At 34.5% G+C, this 18,543-nt stretch overlaps 1 protein-coding gene across 3 annotated transcripts in view; it reads right to left on the bottom strand.

Annotated features, from left to right (window-relative positions):
- Positions 1–18,543, bottom strand: part of SOX5 (SRY-box transcription factor 5) — a 1,052,575-nt gene that overhangs the window by 361,663 nt on the left and 672,369 nt on the right. For 2 of the 3 annotated variants that reach the window (XM_033222675.1, XM_033222676.1), the window contains one exon: positions 6,989–7,220. In XM_033222675.1, coding sequence (XP_033078566.1) covers positions 6,989–7,219 — 231 coding nt within the window. In that variant the 5' untranslated portion in view covers position 7,220. The remainder of the gene's footprint in view (positions 1–6,988; positions 7,221–18,543) is intronic. The other variant, XM_033222677.1, reaches the window with a different exon arrangement.

The raw sequence follows: 18,543 nt of genomic DNA, 5'->3' as shown, positions 1-18,543 counted from the left end.
ATTTCATTGTATGATAAACATCAATTTACCATAAAAAACAAATACACGCTTGTCAGCATTTTTACCTTGTTTCAATTGAATTAGCCTTGTTCAGATAAGCAAGACTATCTCTTACAGAAACAACAGTTTATAGATAAACTGTGTGAAATCGGGTATGTGTGTGTAGAATTATACAGCCTACTATCATAATTTTATACTGCCACACTGCACATATGGCTTCCGAGCTTACTTTATCTGAATGTTTCTGAATCTATTCTCCATGCTATTAAACTGAGCACATTCCACATCGTTCAAAAGTAATTACACTTTTGTCTAGAGTATAGGAGAATGCTCTCCCTAAACAATGAAATTCTCATTATTAGAACTGGCACAATAACCACACTGGTTTAACAACAATATGCATTATAGCATCACAATAACTTATGCTAAGTTTGATGTACAAAGGTAACCAGAAATTTTAAAGCTTATAAAAAGCACCAAATAAAAATAGAAATCTTTACCATACCGTAATTAAGGCCCTATTCTGTGACTTATTTTTAAGTAACACATGCATTTTTCTCTTTTCCTTGTTAAATTTTCTGAACAGTATTACACGCATAACACCATCCTAGTCAAACATTGAAAACGCATAACTAACTGTTAGATTGTAAGCAAAATTTATATAAAGAGTATTTCAAGACATAGCTATAATACAGCAATTAAAATTATTTTGGGTAAATAAAGCATCCCAGGAGCTGCCAGTGAGCCTGAGCAAGTAAAAGCCTCTCTATCATGTGCATTGAATGAATTCTTTCAGTGTTTAGGGTTGGATTTCATATGTTGGAGACTTGCTATAATGTTATACTTAGGATCTCAGGTATATTTCCAAACTTTCCAGAAGATCAATGTAAAAAGATACTTTTTTCTTCTTTTGATGGACTTCAGGAAGAAAACTGACTCACGGTAAATGTTGCTTTATGATAATCAGTGTATGTGTGTATGTGTAATGTAAGCATATTAACATTAAGATATATGACAAAGTCAAACTAAGAGATTACATATTCAGAGTTCTTTAACAATTCCAAGAAAATGTCATCAGTATAAATAAAAATTAGATACTAATAACACATTTTCAAATCCAATAGATCTTTATACGTGAAAAAATACACACACACAGTATTTATTTCATAATAAAATTCAGCTACCTCTAGAATGAAAAACCTAAATTATTTTTTAAAATAAAAATATTGGCCGGGCATGGTGATTCATGCCTGTAATCCCAGCAGTTTGGGAGGCCAAGGTGGGCGGATTACCTGAGGTCAGGAGTTTGAGATCAGCCTGGCCAACATGGCAAAACCCCATCTCTACTAAAAATAAAAAAATTAGTTGGGCGTGGTGGCAGGTGCCTGTAATCCTGGCTACTCGCAAGGCTTAGGCCAGAGAATCACTTGAATGTGGGAGGCGGAAGTTGCAGTGAGCCGAGATAGTGCCACTGCACTCCAGCCTAGGCAACAAGAGCGGAACTCCATCTCAATAATAATAATAATGGATAATAATAATAATAAAAATTACACTGTTCACTCAACACACCAGTATTTTAAGGAATCAAAAGAGAATTCGGCTAAGATAAAATATGCTTTTTATTTAAATAATGACAACTGATTATTCAACAACCACAGGTGGTCAAGACTTTCATTTCACATCACATTTGACACTGGAACAACAACCTAACCAACAGAAGTAGCACACAACCAGACAGAAAACGAGCACCAAAATGGCCACCATAGAGTTACTGCAGCTGCTTCTGATATTGCTACTTGATTTCTCTTCAGAGGTCCTCTATTCCTTTCTGGTGCCCACAAATTCTCATATCGATTGACATGAGGACGCACTCTGGAGAGTCCTTTCCATCATCAAATAAATCCATCTGTATCCAAACTATTATTAAAAGTGACCCCAAAATTACAGTGATTCTTGCTTGTCTCAAAATTTTGAAGCAACGGCCTCCAAAGTCAAGTTGGAAAAAAAAAAAAAAAAAAAAGAAAAAGAAAAATAAAGGAGACCATTGGAGATTTAACTACCAATAAGAATAAAGCTCAGGACTGCCTTTTCACTAATGTCAGAATCAGACTTTCACATTGCTTTCAACTTTGTGAAGATTATATGAGAATCAAATGTTGCTCTTAATTGCTTGGCAAGATTATGAAAGCTTCAGAGAAGGAATCAACCAAATCAGTCTTTTTCATAGACTTATAACAATGTCTCCATCTTACCTTGATTAGAAATCTGACAATATTTTATGAATATATGTATAAGTATATAGTGTGCTTAAGAAAGCTCATCTGTAGTACACTCTGAACACTGAGTGAAATATTCCAGGAATAAATGAACTTTAAGTATTTATACCACTTACAGTTGTTTGGAAGTCGCTCTTAGGCATTTAGTTTGTTTCTCCAAAATACTGAGGCAATAAACACAATTTCAGAAAGAAAGAATTACATCTTTATCTGACGCAGTCTCAAACCTTAACATTTGCATAACCTGAAACTGAACAAAGCATCCTAATTCCTCCAAGTCTTTACATGGGAATAGCAATTAAGTGTACAAAACTTCTATCTCAAGAACTCTTTCCAACTTAAGTTTTATACTGAAAGCACTTCTCCATAACTTCAAGCCAGCATTACAGGGATTACTCAACAGTTGTATTTTGTCTCTAACCTATTCAGGCAATACAAAATATATACCTCCCAGCATCTCTCTTCTTTATTTAAGAATGGAGTATTAATGTCACACACAAATGCACAATGAAAAACTGTCTTCTTTTTTTTCCCCTTAAATTGAACTCTGTGATATAAAGACTATAAGCATTCTCTGTTTTCAAAGATATGGAATAGAAAAAAAGAGAGAATGTATTTCCTTACTGAAATAAAAGAACCTATTTTGTGAATATGACAAAGGCCTGGTAACCAGAATAAAAAGAGAAATTATTTATATTGAAGAATACTACAAATATATTCAATAGTTTTGATACATGAGTAAAATAAATCTTAATCAGTTTAATCATTTGAATATATCATGACTTTCTGTTTTCTGGATATATTATACATTAGTAGATTCTACTTTAGTTCTACAATTGCTAGAAAATGAAATCACTATTAATTGCTGTCCTTAACTACTCTGCCTAAAACATATTTACTCATCCATGTAAACTCACTTAGTCAATAATCATAAATTGAATATCTAGTATATGTTAGATCCCAGAAACATAAATATACATATATATGACTATGCCCTCATAAAGGAATACAGTATATAGAAAGGCAGATATGTCAATAAATAAATTATAAAGTAGATCATGAGAAAATATATAAATAATTCTCATGGATGAAATAATAATGCAGTAACCATTTTGCCTTGGGAGGTCAGTAAAAGCATCTAAGAAAAAGCAATTTTTTGAACCGAGTCTTGTGGGAGGAAACATAATTCACCAGGAAGGTAACATATGAAAATAGAGAGTTTTCCAAGTAGAAAGAATAAAACTGTGCCATTCAAAGGCCATCTGGTATGTTCATGAACATGTGTGAAAAGCTTGGCATCACCAGGGCATTGTGTCCATAGTAGGATGTGTTAATAGAAGACACTGAAGCCACAGTTTGATGCTAGTCTACAGAAATTTTTCTTTTGCTAAGAAAACGTGTTTTGGACTAAATTCTATGTGCAACAGGGCACACATTAGTTTCAAAAGTGACGTAAACAATCCAAGTCATTTATCAGGAAAACAAGTCTTGTGGAAGTTGAAAGTAAGTTTGGAAAGAGGTTGAATGTTTGAGACCATATAGGTAACTCTTCCAACTATCTACTCAAGACAGAAAAAAACAGCTGGAATCAAGAAACATGTGCAGCAGAGCAGAAACAAATTTGGAAACTAATTAAAAATATAAGAGAAAAGTATAAGTGCTGATGTCACTAAAACAATCATTTGTATCCAAACTGTACTAACTTCTAGAATAACAGATCTTAACCTTTTAGGTTACAGATCTACTTAAGAATCCAGTGGAAACCACAGTGCTACTCTGATATGCTCACATATAGAAAAATTCTCAACTTTTTTTAAGAAGATCTATAGACCCCAGTTAAGAAATTGTGCTTTAGAGCCCAGGAGTTCGAGGCTACAGTGAGCACCACTGCATTACAGCCTGCGTAAACCTGTCTCTTAAAAAAATAAAAAATTAAAGAGAACTTCTGCATTAGACGAAGTTCATCAAGGAAAGAAGTGTGTATCTTACTCAAATCTATTTCCATAGTGTCTCGCATAAAACATGGTACAGCATAGGCAGTTCATCATTTTTTAGTTAGACTGAATTCTCCATTAAAAATGCAATGGTTTTGGCCAGGTGTGGTGGCTCAGTCCTGTAATCCTAGCACTTTGGGAGGCCGAGGTGGGTGGATCACGAGGTCAACAGATCAAGACCACCCTGGCCAACATGGTGAAACCCTGTCTCTACTAAAAATATAAAAATTAGCTGGGCTTGGTGGCAGGTGCCTGTAAGCCTAGCTACTTGAGGGAGGCTGAGGCAGGAGAATTGCTTAAACCTGGGAGGTGGAGATTGCAGTGAGCTAAGATCACGCCACTGTACTCCAGTGTGGCCACAGGGCGAGACTGTCTCAAAAAAAAAAAAAAAAAAAAAGGAATGATTTCATTTGTATTAACTATCTGCATCACAGCATCCCCCCATGAAACTACATTATGCATCAATTTAATATACTTTCCTCATACCCATCCTTGAGTATACTTAAAATCATCTTCCCTTTATCTTTTTGGTATTCTTCTAGTCATAATTATCTATATTCATCTCTTCAAATGTATATATTTGTGTTTATGGTACTATCACACTATTCCCAATTAGATATTTTCTGAAAGAGGACAGTGATGAAAGCATTAAACGTGAAAAAGGCACAAGGAGTGATGTCATGCCAAATGGAATGTCTGACTTCCTTACCCTACTGACCTGTGTACTACCCATTTTCCCCTTTCCCTAGTTTAATCTTTATAAGAGGAAGATAAAAAGTTTGGTCATTGTACATAACTTATGTAAGCTCATAGTAAAAAGGAGAGGGAGGAATGAAGCGCAGTAAGATTTAACTTGCAAAGAAATAGATAATCAGAACATAAAATACGCCTGTGCTCTTGTGAAGAAGCAGCATGCATAATGTTTGTAAGCATGGACTCCAAAGACAGACTGCTTGGTTAAACCCTGGTCCTTCCATGAATTTGCTGATCTGAGCAAGTTATTTAACCTCTCTTTGCCTCAGTTTTCTCATCTGTAAAACAGAATTAATAATAATATCTCACTCAATTACTGTGAAGGTTAAATGAGTTATTACACCATCAAAAATGCTAAAAACACCACTTCTATATGTCTGACATATGAGTTAGCTAAAACATTACTATTATGATTATTGAGATGGAGTCTCACTCTGTCACCAGGCTCGAGTGTAGCGGTGCGATCTCTGCTTACTGCAGCCTCCGCCTCCTGGGTTCAAGCGATTCTCCTGCCTCAACTTCCTGCGTAGCTGGGATTACAGGCACGTGTCATCATGCCCAGCTAATCCTTGTATTTTAGTAGAGATGGGGTTTCACTATTTTGGCCAACTAGTTTTGAACTCCTGACCTCAAGTGACCTACTTGCCTTGGCCTCCCAAAGTGCTGGGATTACAGGTGTCAGCCACCAGGCCCAGCCTAAAACGTTATATTTGGTGGAAAAATCATGGCATTGTCAAATGCCCAAAGAAATCTTGACCTATGAGACTGAAATGTTGAATGGGAATATTTAAATCTAATATGAAAATCAAAGTATTGATCTATTACACAGGTCTCAGAAGATATCTGATCCTTCTTCTTGATTTAATTCCACATGCAATAATTCAAAATCACGAACAAGTGGACATATTTCAGTTCTAAGTATATTTATGACAGGCAATAATTTCCTGGAGGAAAAATAAAGATTTAGCAGAATCAGAGCTGTCTTTAAAGGTATAAGAATGTAAGATAAAATATATTTTTGTTGGTGTAATTCAGGTTCAAATTAACAACACTAACATCCGTAAAGTAGAAAAGGTGGAGTGGTCACAAAAATGTGACATCCACCCAAGCAGCCATGTTGAAAAGGTGAGGATGCCTTTAACGGTAGGTAAGGGCCCTGCCACCTCCTTAACATTACTATGTATTTAAGTTGCTAAGAAGGACCACAATGACTTATTTGTGTTTGTGTGTGCTGTTTAAGCTGCAGCCAGAGATGCTATGCTAGCTTCTTTCCTCTCATCCACAAAGTCCTGGTTTCCTAATTTTCTACAGTGATCCAGACCCCAGGATAAGAGATCAGAGGATTTACCCAGAGTTGCATATTCCAGAATAGGATGCAAAAAAAAAAAAAAAATTAGTGAATTAACAAAACAACAGTGTGAATAGGCCTGAGTTAGAAATTAGTGTAGTCATATTAGAAAACTATACTCTCTATGAAATATATTCTTCTATGAAATTCCAAGTACTGTAAAGGAATATTATAGAATCCAATCTTGGCAAAGCAACAAATAGTAAAACACTGATTTATCATGGTGGAAATGTTCAAACTATGTTCATTGTAACTCTATCAGAAAAAAAAAGAAACAACTTTTATTAAAAAAAGATGACACCAAATTTTCAGGCTGAATAATTTTAAATATCTTACTTTAACATTATTTTTATATTTTGCATGTTTTTTTTCTCTCTAATTAAATTGTAAGTGTCTCAAATGCAAGAAGTCTTGAAAAATACAAAAGAAACAGAAAACAGCGTATCTTATGCTGCTTACTGGAACAAATTTAAAGAATTCTAAGATGCCAGGGGTGAATCTTGTGCATGGCTTATTAAGTAGATGTTAATTATAAAGCAAAGGACTGAGGCCAAACTATTCGAGGAGTAGACTGGTCAAAAAGTGAGTGTAGGCACAATAAACCATGAGAAACCTACCATTGTATTGTGCTGAGAAGTGGGAGTCCTATGGCCACAAGTCTCTTGCGTCAGCAGAGAAACTGGCTGAAATTCCTCAGAGTGAGGCTTGTTGGGAAAACTCACATGCAAGGGAAGGTGAAAGGCTGGGAGCCCGTCACTCTCCTCTTCTTCCACTTTCTGTCTGCTTGTCACCATGGCTACCTCTCCATCTGCTTCCCCATACGGAGAGGCTGGTCGCTTGGAAGACATCCTGGAAGGAACAAAAGAGGAGAAAATAATGAAACCTCCACATAAATCCTTAATGCCGTCATTGTGTGGTTAGGGGCCATTGTAACAGAAATGCCTTTTTGTGCTAGCAGAGAGCAGGAAACCATCCAAATACCACTGCAAAGCACACACAATCAGAAACAATGGCCAAGCAGGTAGCAACAGAACAGTGCTTGTTTGTTGTGAGAATAATACACTAATATAGCACTCTCTTGTATTCTGGCTTCTTAAACAAGAGAATTCACCTAAGAACACTGCATAATGAAAGACCATTCCATTTTAGAGGAAAGAAAAATACCCATCTAGTTTTACACTCTGATAGACCTTACTGAAGACAGAACATCTATGAATAGCAAATACTGTTGGCAGTTTAAAAGAAGAGAAATAACTAAGATTTCTTTCATCAAAAAAGAGACTCAATATAAAAATGATTGCCATTAAAACAAATTTGCATTTTATTGAAAGTAAGATTTGGTGATATTGTAAAATGTAGAAATATTGGTTATAAGCTAAACTCAGAGCAACTGACAAAGTTTAATATTTGTTTAAAGCTTATTAAGGATTGAATAAATTTTAAAATCACTGTTAATCTTAAAACATTTGAGAATTTTCTTTCTCTCATCTCTCCAAATTACCCAATTTGGGCATTTAGTTATAATAACAAAGTTGCAAGGTAGTAAAAGAAAAGGTGAGAATATTCAAATATTTCAATTCTATTTTCACAACTCCATGAATGATTTAGATGTGAATAATTCTGGCCTATTTATCCTTAGGATACTTAAATAAAATTTAAAAAAAACAAAGAAGGATATTTTGTTTTGATGAGCTAAAGCCTACATGAAAATGAGCTTAGATAATTGAACAAGAATTAAACATTTTCTTTGTACTTGAGTCTGATTCAGAATATTACCAGAGGTTAAAAATATGTGGCAAATATTTTAAATAGAAAATTCCTTTTCCTTTCATTAAATTATTTCTATAGAAATAAAGTCAAGTTAAAATATTTAATTTAAAAAAACTTTCTTGTAGTATTTACAACTTAATCTGACCTTCAAAAAGCTGTTATTTTTTGTTCAACAAAGAGTGTTTACAAAATCATTCATTTTTATTCTAGACCAGTGAGATGGGAGGCAGGGAAGTATTAACTAACTACCACAACACTTCCTTCATATAGATCACTGATTTTTAAATTTAAAATGTGTTCCCCCAAATGCCTCTAATCATTGCTGAATAATATTATTTTTAGTGTTAGAAGTTTCAAAAGAAAAAATGCATTCAAGTACAGGAGATACGCTATTAAAAATATTAGGACAGTAGAAAAATATAAGGGCTTAACAATCAGACAAGTCAGAATGAAAATACTGATTCTGTCACTTACTGAGACTTAATTTCTCTATCTCAACTTACTTATCTTTAAGGTGAAAAACATCCACTCATAAGGCTTTTTGAAAATGGACTATGTACCATGTGAAAAATAGCTAGTGTATTATTTAACACAGAATATACACTCAATAAATAGCCCCTGTTTATTTAACAAACTAAAACTACAGTGTGCCCCACCCACCCTCAAAAAACAAAAACACTCAAACATGAGGAAAACAGATTGCCTAATAAAGGGTTTCACTATAAAATCAACATAAAATAGAAAGTTTCCCTTTAGAGAAATGCTCCCTGGCCAGCAACACTTAACATTAAACCGATCAGGTATAATAGCAAGTGTTCAAAACAAAATCTTAATAGTACAGGTGTTGATCAGCCAAAGAAACAGATAAAGAGGAGGAAATAGGGGCAGCTACCATGTCAGCATTGTCTAAAGGAGAAGTAGATTTGGATAGCACATTTCAAGTAATTTTAACTATTTCCAATCCCACGAACAAGGCCTACTGCAAGTATATACTCTAAGTATGGAGAAGTATGTGAGGAGCTAGAGTTACAAAGCCAGAATAGTTCTAGTTTAATTGGCAATACCACATCACACACTAAATTGATATATTATTAAACACCATAACCCATGAACACTAGAGATATTTAATTCCCACTGTTCTGATTCCATGTTCTCCAGGCAAACTTCTGATTCTCATGTAAAGAGTTTGTGGACAGAACAGACTTAAAATGTTTGAGGTCTTTGTGAAGTGATTTATTAAACTAATAAAGAAACTTTTAATTATTTCTTAGTTTTGCATGTAGCTTGACTATAAGGAGATTATGCCTTTGTTATACAAACCTTAGCATTTGTGGTCTGAGTGGGCATTATCATTCTTACTGGAATTAATACATTGGTATTCTGGTGTCTGCCTCAGCCTCATATGCAGTCTCTCAATGTCTAAAAACTCTAGTCTGTTGACAAGAGCCAGTTTCTGAGTCATCAAAGCAGAAAGCAAGATCAGCTAGCCTTTCCTAAGTTAATACAATTCTATGACCTTCAGAACCATGAACTTTCTGTTGATTTCTACTTTATTAATATCCTTATTAACATCAGTTACGAAAATTGAAAGTCCAAAAGTAGACATAGGTTGTTAAGGTAGACAGACAAGACATTGATAGTTTTATCAAAACTTCTGGTTATTTCAGAACCTAAATTAACTTTCTATTTAACTGGGTAAGTATTCTCTATATATAGCATTCTAGAGAGCAAAAAGGTTAAAGTTTGTAACACTGAACATGAAATAGTCATGATGCCAGAAGGCAAACCGGTCCTAGAATGTCACATATTTCAGCTTATTTCAGTTCCATTTTCAGAGTGTTATAGAATGTTCTCAATGCATTGGACTTGAACGTATTTTTAATTCAGGTAAAAGATTGCTTAAAGATTTGTTAAATCATTATAATAAAAGCAACCATGGCTATATTTCAATGATAGGCTACTAAGTCAGAAAAGTAAACTATATAACAAATTATATATAGATATATCAATCTCTTGGTTGTATTATTCATGTTTACTATGACCCACAGTACTTCTAAAAAACATTGACAACAAAATCACCAATAACATCAGATTCTTAAATTTTTGTCTATCTATCAAAGTGTTTCATCTTGGGCAGAAAAAAGTCTCATTAAGAAGTCACCACAGGCCAGGTGCAGTGGCTCATGCATGTAATCCCAGCACTTTGGGAGGCCGATGCAGGCAGATCATGTGAGGTCAGGAGTTCCAGATCAGGCTGACCAACATGGAGAAACTCCATCTCTACTAAAAATACAAAATTAGCCGGGCATGGTGGCGCATGTCTGTAATCCCAGCTACTTAGGAGGCTGAGACAGGAGAATCACTTGAACCTGGGAGGCGGAGGTTGCAGTGAGCCGAGATCACGCCATTGGATCCAGCCTGGGCAACAACAGCGAAACTCCGTCTCAAGAAAAAAAGAAGGCACCACAAGTTTGCCTGTATTGTTCCTCTGAGATATATAGCTTATACTATATGACTTACACTAACTACATATCTGTGTTGCAATTTGTAACAATGTGAGCATCTAGGCTGGTATATGCTCTTATCCTTTAGAGATGATTTTTGTCACTTCTGTGGCGGTAGATTTACCAATGAAAAAAATTCAGACTTCAAAGAAACTGACATAAGACAGACAAATAAAATCTAATGTGACACTGCCTTGGGGAGCTATGATGACATAACACTGGTCTTAGCTCACTTTGTGGTCAAAAAACTTTCTTGAAAGAAATGACATCTAATTTTAAGGCACAAGCAAAATCTTCCAAATCATTAACAACTATTTGATGATCATCTACCATGTGCAAGACACTTATTTAATGGGAATAAAAAACGTATTTCTCGGCCTCTGGTTAAAGAAGCTTATGAGCTGGTTGAGAGTATTTTAAATAAAAGAATAAATACTAATGAAAGAGAGTTCAGTCCAAAGGCTAAATGACATTACAGCTAAGTATCTGAGAGTTTCTTGAGGACCAGAGCATCCCTAAATGTTTCACAGAACTGTTGAATCAGTTGGCTTTCAAGGAAAAAGGATAAATTAAAAGTCTTAGGATAAATAGAGAGGGAGTTTCATATGGGAAGTAATAATAAAAGCAAAGATGCAGAGATACTTTTAGAAAGTATTATATAAACTTAGGGTTCAAGCTTACTTGAAAAAAAGAAGAGATTGAGGAATATGGATCAAATCCCAACTGTAGTCTGTAACACTCCTGGAATTGCTGAGTTACGTGAACAAAATAAGAAACATGCTTACTTGTAAAAAGTAACTTGCTTTTACAAAGAGTCTCCTTCCCTTTACTTCCCCTTGCAGCATTCTGCATAATTAAGCTACTCTTGATAAATGTGACGGTAAATATAAAACTACTGGGGTCTTTTGCTATTGGCTGAAGGCTCTCCAAGTGCCTTATAATCACTCTGCAAGTAGATTATCCCCAATGTGTTCAGACACGGAAGGCAAACTTAGTGGTAGGGCAGAAGGTGTAAGGCTGCAACAGAAAGATAAAGCAGTGGTTCTAAACCTTTGCCTGCACATTGGAATTACCTGGAGAGGTTTAAAAAATACTGATCCCTGGGTTTTACCCTTAGAAATTCTGATGTTATTGGTTCTGGAGGGTGACTGGATATCAGAAATTTTTAAAGTTCCCCAGTGATTTTAATATGCAGTCAATGTTGCAAATAATTTGGTAGTAGTCAGAATAATGTCCCCCAGACCAGGCGTGGTGGCTCATGCCTGTAATCCCAGCACTTTGGGAGGCTGAGGTAGATGGATCACGAGGTCAGCCTGGCCAACATGGTGAAACCCCGTTTCTACTAAAATACAAAAAATCACCCGGGTGTGGTGACACATGCCTGTAGTTCTAGCTACTTGGGAGGCTGAGTGAGGCAGGGGAATCGCTTGAACCTGGGAAGTCGAGGTTGCAGTGAGCCAAGATAGCGCCACTGCACTCCAGCCTGGTGACAGAGCAAGACCTTGTCTAAAAAGAAAAAAAAAATAAAGAAAAGAATAATGCCCCACAAACCAAGATGTCCAGGTCTTAATACCTTATGTGTCAAAAGGGACTTTGCATGTGTAATTAAATTAAGTATTTTGAAATCTGAACTGGGGACATAATTCTGAATATTGTTGGTAAGTCCAACGAAATCATAAACACCCTTATAAGAGGGAGAAGAAAAGTCAGAATCAGAGGAAGAGACTGGATGAAACTATGCTACTGACTTTGAAGATGGAAGATGAGGCCATGAGCCAAGCAATGCAGGCAGCCTCTACAAGCTACAAATGCAATGGAACAGATCTCCTCCTAGAGCCTCTAGAAGAAATGTGGCCCTGACAACACCTTGATTGTAGGACTTCTGACCTCCAAAACTGTAAAAGAATAAATTCATATTTTTAAGTCACTACATCTGTGATAATTTGATACAGCAGCAATAAAAAAAATATACCATTGATTTAAGCACTTCTTTTTCATAGTTGGTATTTTAATCAGTCTGGAATCCTCCTACCCTAGACATACACTTGCCTTCTTCGTCTCTTCATTTAGTTTTCTGCTCAAACATTATTTCTTCAGTAAGGCCTTCCTTGGTCATTTGTCCTAAACCTGCACTCCATTCCATTCTTAGTCCTTACCCCATTTTGTTCACAGCCTTTATAATCACTTAATACATTTTATACTTATTTGTTTACGGTCAATCTCTCCCACTATAAGATCCATGTAGGCAGACTATATTTTTGTTCACAGCTACTTGCCCAGTACTTAGACCCTTTCTGAAAATAATAGTCTTCCAGTATACATGTTACATGAATAGCTACTAACTAAAACCAGCAACCCTCTGATTATGCCCTACCTATGTATAGCTTTAAGATTTAATCTTACAGGACAAGTATGCTTCGAATATGTCTCAGTATTGTCAGAAATAAGAAAACAGAGTTCAATAACAGTATCCTTCTTTTTAATAATTTCAACATAAAGGAATTGGTAAGCTCTGTATAATAATGTTTTTAAAAAACTTGTGAAAAATAGTATAGCTCTGGTTAAAAAATATTATATTTAACACGTCTAAGTAAAAGATTATAAGAGTTAAGTAAGTTTACCAATAAACACTACATAGTCAATTACTAATAGACTTATTACTGAAGTATCACCTACTTACTGCTAAAAACTGTAAAAAAAACTTTAAGGAAATGTTCTTTGGTACAATTATTCTGGAAAATGACAACATGTACAGAGTTAAAGATATTCTGCATTTGGAACATTATAAGATGAAAGACTCAGAATAGGAATTGCTTTCCTTATATAGTAGATTATTTTTTAAAGTTTCTTTCTTTAAATATTTTAACCTTTGACTAGATAATACATAAATTAAAATCCTAGGATGCAGTGCCTTCTACTGGTTGTTCTTTTGGCATGATAATATAATTTATCTTAAAGATGGCAGTTATATATTTAAAAATTGCAAAAATAAATATCTAGAAAGAGGAAGCTCAAATTCCAGTTCTTCTCAAAGCCATCCCTTCTTACCACCATGGCAGAAGCAACACTGTCCAATCTCAGACTATATCATCAACCTTTTCAGTTGCATGCATAGAAGAATTAAACATTTTTTGTTAGTATATACAGTATCTGAAACTACAAGAGAAGCATCTGGAAAACAAAAATGTCATTTTTAGTTTCTTCAATTCCCATTATCATGTAGCATGTCTTTCATGTAAAATTTTTTCAAGTACAGTTCTGTTTTTGACTATTTCACTTTATGTCAGCAAAATTAATGTGAAGGATGTGACTTTACGTGTATGATAAAGGCCTTTCCAAATTGCTCTGCATTTGTTTTCCCAAATATTCTAATCCTCTACACCAAATGAGACACAATTAATAATAGGGCAGTATACTTCCTAGCACACAGTTGGCAATGCATTTCTTTTATGAATAAATTAATGAATTGAATGAGTCCCTATTTTGTGCCAAGCAAGTTACCTTTGTGTTATAAATAAAACAGGCAATTTAGATATGATGACCCTTCTGCTTTACCTTTAAGGAAGTTAGAGTTTCAATGGAAATAGGAACTATATACCTACTCTTCCATTTATACACATTCATTCATGAGTGGAAAAACATTTGGTGAAAAATACTATGTGCCCATTAGCAACATAATTAATAAATCAAGAAAGAATATTGTAAGGTGAATGCCTTTTTAAAAATATGAGTGCTACAGGAGATAGATAGACAGATAATAGATGATATCTCACTAATCAGAAAAAGCTTCCCAGAAAATACAATAATTCAACAGGGTAATGAAGAATGGGTCAGACACAGAGGGCTCGGTGTGGTTGCTCACCCCTTTATTCTAGCACTTTGGGAGACCAAGGCTGGAAGATTCCTTGAGCTCTGGAATACGACACCAGCCTGCAAAACTGGGAGACTCTGTCTCTACAAAAAAAATCACAAAATTAGCTGGGCATGATGGCCTATGCCTATAGTCCGAGCAACTCGGGAGGCTGAGGTGGGAGGACCGCTTGAGCCCAGGGGAGCAAGGCTGCAGTGAGCTATGACAGTGCTCCTGCATGACAACGTGGGCAATAAAGTTGAGACCCTGTCTCAAAGAATTAGTTTAATTAAAAATATTTAATAGATTGCATCTTCTTAAGGGAACATTGAAGACGGATATGCAAAGCAAAACAAAAATTGGCAATTCAAAGAGAGTAATACTTTCCTGGAAGTTATGTGTCTTAAGTTTTTTGAGTAGCAAGACTATTTGTTCAGGACATTTACTTGTCTGGTTCCTTTTGTAATTAAGGTTGTTGTGAAAAGACTAATCAATATTAGGAATTAAACTTTACTGTGTATTAAAGATTCTTTCACAATAGAATGTTACTTATCCAATATGGCAAATCAAAACATACATTAAGCTTGAATAGAAAGGTTTCTAATTCAAATGAATGAAACAACAAACACTTTTATTTGATGTATAAACAGAATCACACAAACTTAGCATATCACTGTAATAAGAAAAAATTCAATTTCATTACTTTTATCTCTGAATTTCAATTATTATTATATCTTATAGTTCACACTTTCCTTTTCCCTCTTACATGTTTTGAACATCTTTATTTTTCTAAGTTGAAAGTTTACTCTGAGCATTCTGTGTCAATTTTTTTAACCAAGTCTTTCATATATAATATTCAGAAGTCTTTTAAATAGATAATTTATTTATGGTAAACACGCAGTCTTTCAAACTTCTATACCATTTTCTTCTCTTTTCTCTAAATCTTCTTTGCCATCAGTTTCTGATATAGAACATGCCAATCTCCATACTTCTCTACCCATTTCTTCCCACATACCAAGATCGCATTCATTATACTGTTATTTAGCGGCATGAACAAGTTCATCGGGTCCTGGCATAAAATATAAATTGAAGTAGAAACACAAATTTCAAAGAAATATAGAAACAGACAACATAGAATAATAAAAAAGATAAACTTCCCTGTAATCTTTACTATGTATTTCACCAGTAAAGATGAAATACAAAAGATCAACAAAATTTACCATAACATGTAAATCTAAAATCAAAACTACTTTTGAGCTATATTTACTTATGAATAAATTAATATTCTGTTTTTAAATATAATCTGAGTTTATACAAAATCTTTTATTACATATTACAAAAGTTCAAACTGTATTTAAAAACATATTCATCAAAAATGTGGTCATCAACAACTTTTGAAGTGATCTTCATCAATGTTGCCTCCTATGTTTAGCTTGCCACATGGTTAGTTTCTGAGATGTTCTCTGCATTGAGATCAAGTACTTCATTACATCTTTCCTTCTTTCTGACAAGAAGAGCACCACTTTTCATTTCTTCACCACCTTTTTGCTGTTCTCTTTGCTAGCATCACTACTTTTACCAAATAGTTTTTCCCAGCCTCTTCCATGCCACCAAAGTCGGAGATGGAGGGGAGGATAAGATGCGCAAAACAATGTAAAGGTACAAAGTTCTCCCAGGAAATGGTATAAAATGAAAAAAGAAAAAAAGCAAGTTGAAGATAAATAAGGAAAGTCTCAGAAATAGAATCTGATTCTTGTCATTATCTGAAAGAAATTAGTGCTTCTTTACTACTAGTTGGACACAGAATATTTTAAAAGTTTTGGAAATAATGTACCTAAAGTGAGCAGGAAAACTAACTATAAACTGTCTATTTTTGTTCTGTTAATTCCACTTCTACTGTTCTATCCTTTTCTAAACAGGGAGACAAACATTTAAAAACAGTTTATGGCAGCCAAATTCCATCCTACAGTGATTCAGCAATCACAATTCAGCTCTTCCTTTGCTCCTTTGTTTTCTTACCGCTTCACTAATAACTGTAAATCACCAAAATTTTACTCCAAAATTAGGCTTTGTCTTATTGGCTGGAGACACCCAGAAAACGTTCCAGTCAGAAGACTGTTTTATTATGAGTAATATAGTTGGGCTAGGGGGTTGAAATTTATCTAAACAAGTATATCTGCCAGCTAAAATGTCTTTCTGTTTCATTACATTATTTTGATATTAATCCATACTTACTATGTGCCTAAAGTAACAGTAATCCTGATAAATAAAACAGAGGAAAAAATATTTAATTAAACTCCACTGAAATCATTTTATAATGTTTAACACTTGAAAAAGATTAATTAGAGTTAATTGTGATACATACAGCAAAACTGAAGGAAAACTAGTTTATGGCAACTTTTATGACTCCTATGTACAAATTCACTTTCACTAAAAAGAGGTGGTAAATGTTTTAACATAACTCTATATTGTTTTGAAAAAAATTACAATACTTTTCTCATGATCTACAAGAAAGAGTATGGCAATAAGCACGTTCTACTTAAAATTTTGCCGAACTTTACCTTGAATCATTAAAAATTGTAATAATTTTATTTCCTTATCTCAAAAACAGAAACACCTTTATTTGAGATAAAACATTTGATCACAGAATCTCTCTAATCATCAAAGATACTAAATTTCAATCAAGTCACCTTGAAGAAAAATAATAGAAATGATTAAGACTTTTAAGTATCGAAGATAAATTTCTTTTAAGTTGTAGACAAAATGACCAAACACATAACTTTGGGAGAAAACAGCGACGTCCAATAAGAGCATTTTGTTGTAAATTATTTAATTCATGTATTGTTACACATTTGTCATTAATCGCAAACTGAAAAATACGTTTAACCTTCAGCCATCTACAGGTTAAACATGTCAAAGTCCTTTTGTTCCATTTATCTATAAATTACTTAGAATAATCTAGCCTTAAGATCTGTGATTCTGTAACTTTTTATTTATAGTTAGAGAATGTATACTTTTTACGGAAATAAAAAGCTTTTCCCATTTGAGCATGGGTTTTGCCTTTCTGACAGCTCTAAGTCCACAGGATGTGGAGGGATGATTTAAATTTTACATCAAAATTGTGACTGCAGTAGACTTTTCCCCCCTTCTCAAGGGAGGCATTGTTCTTGCCTTTCCATAACCAGGCGTGACAGCGCCAGACTGGAGTCATACGGCTGGTCTCTGAGTCAGCGTGAAAGTGCTCACCTCCTGAGTTTCCCCAGATGCTCGGCTCCTTGTGTGTCTGAAAGCTAAGCAGAGTAGCCACATACCCCATTCCTGGGACAGACACAGGATTGTGGGGAAGAATCTAGAGATTAGTAAAAACTATCTCTTCCGATATAGGCTGTAAAAATCTTTTATTAATAATATGAAGTACTAAAAAACAAAGCCCCATATTTAATATAAGTACAATTTTTTCTGACCCAAAAGTTCAGAGAATTGATTAACAAATTGATTAATGAGGAATACTGTGCTTCCGGGTTAAAGAAATAAAGGCAGTATTAAAAATCAGAAGCTTTTGGGATTTTTCTGAGACATATGGTTGCCATATGTATAAATTTTAGGTTATAGACAGCCGAATAGACAGCAAAAAATACTATGTGAAATGCTTACCCATTCTCAATATCTCTAATAAGGTATCTTTAAAAATTATCTGAAGAATCCTTGCTACAGGGAGAATCTTTTCTGCCTTCTATCAGAACAACTGCTAGTGAAAAAGGAATTAATTCCATTTCCATTGTTCTATCCTTGAATAAACCTGTCAGGCCTACGTTTGGGAGGTGTCTGTGTCTTGTTTATATATGCAACCATGTGTGTGCATGTGTGTATGTGTGCACACGTGCGTGCAGAGAGAGACAAAAAGAGGAATTAGAGGAAGAGGAGGAAGAAGACAAGGAGGAGGAGAAGCAGAAGGAAGAGAAACTTTACTATCTAATGATATGTTAATGAACATTAATATTCTTTTTTTCTTTTTTTTAAGGATTGGACCATATCACTTTAATCACGA

The sequence above is a fragment of the Trachypithecus francoisi genome, unplaced genomic scaffold (assembly GCF_009764315.1).
Source record: "Trachypithecus francoisi isolate TF-2019V2 unplaced genomic scaffold, Tfra_2.0 Lachesis_group11, whole genome shotgun sequence".
Classification (NCBI taxonomy): domain Eukaryota; kingdom Metazoa; phylum Chordata; class Mammalia; order Primates; family Cercopithecidae; genus Trachypithecus; species Trachypithecus francoisi.
Note: the sequence above shows the minus strand (reverse complement) of the source record. Positions and strands in the feature narration are given on the sequence as shown.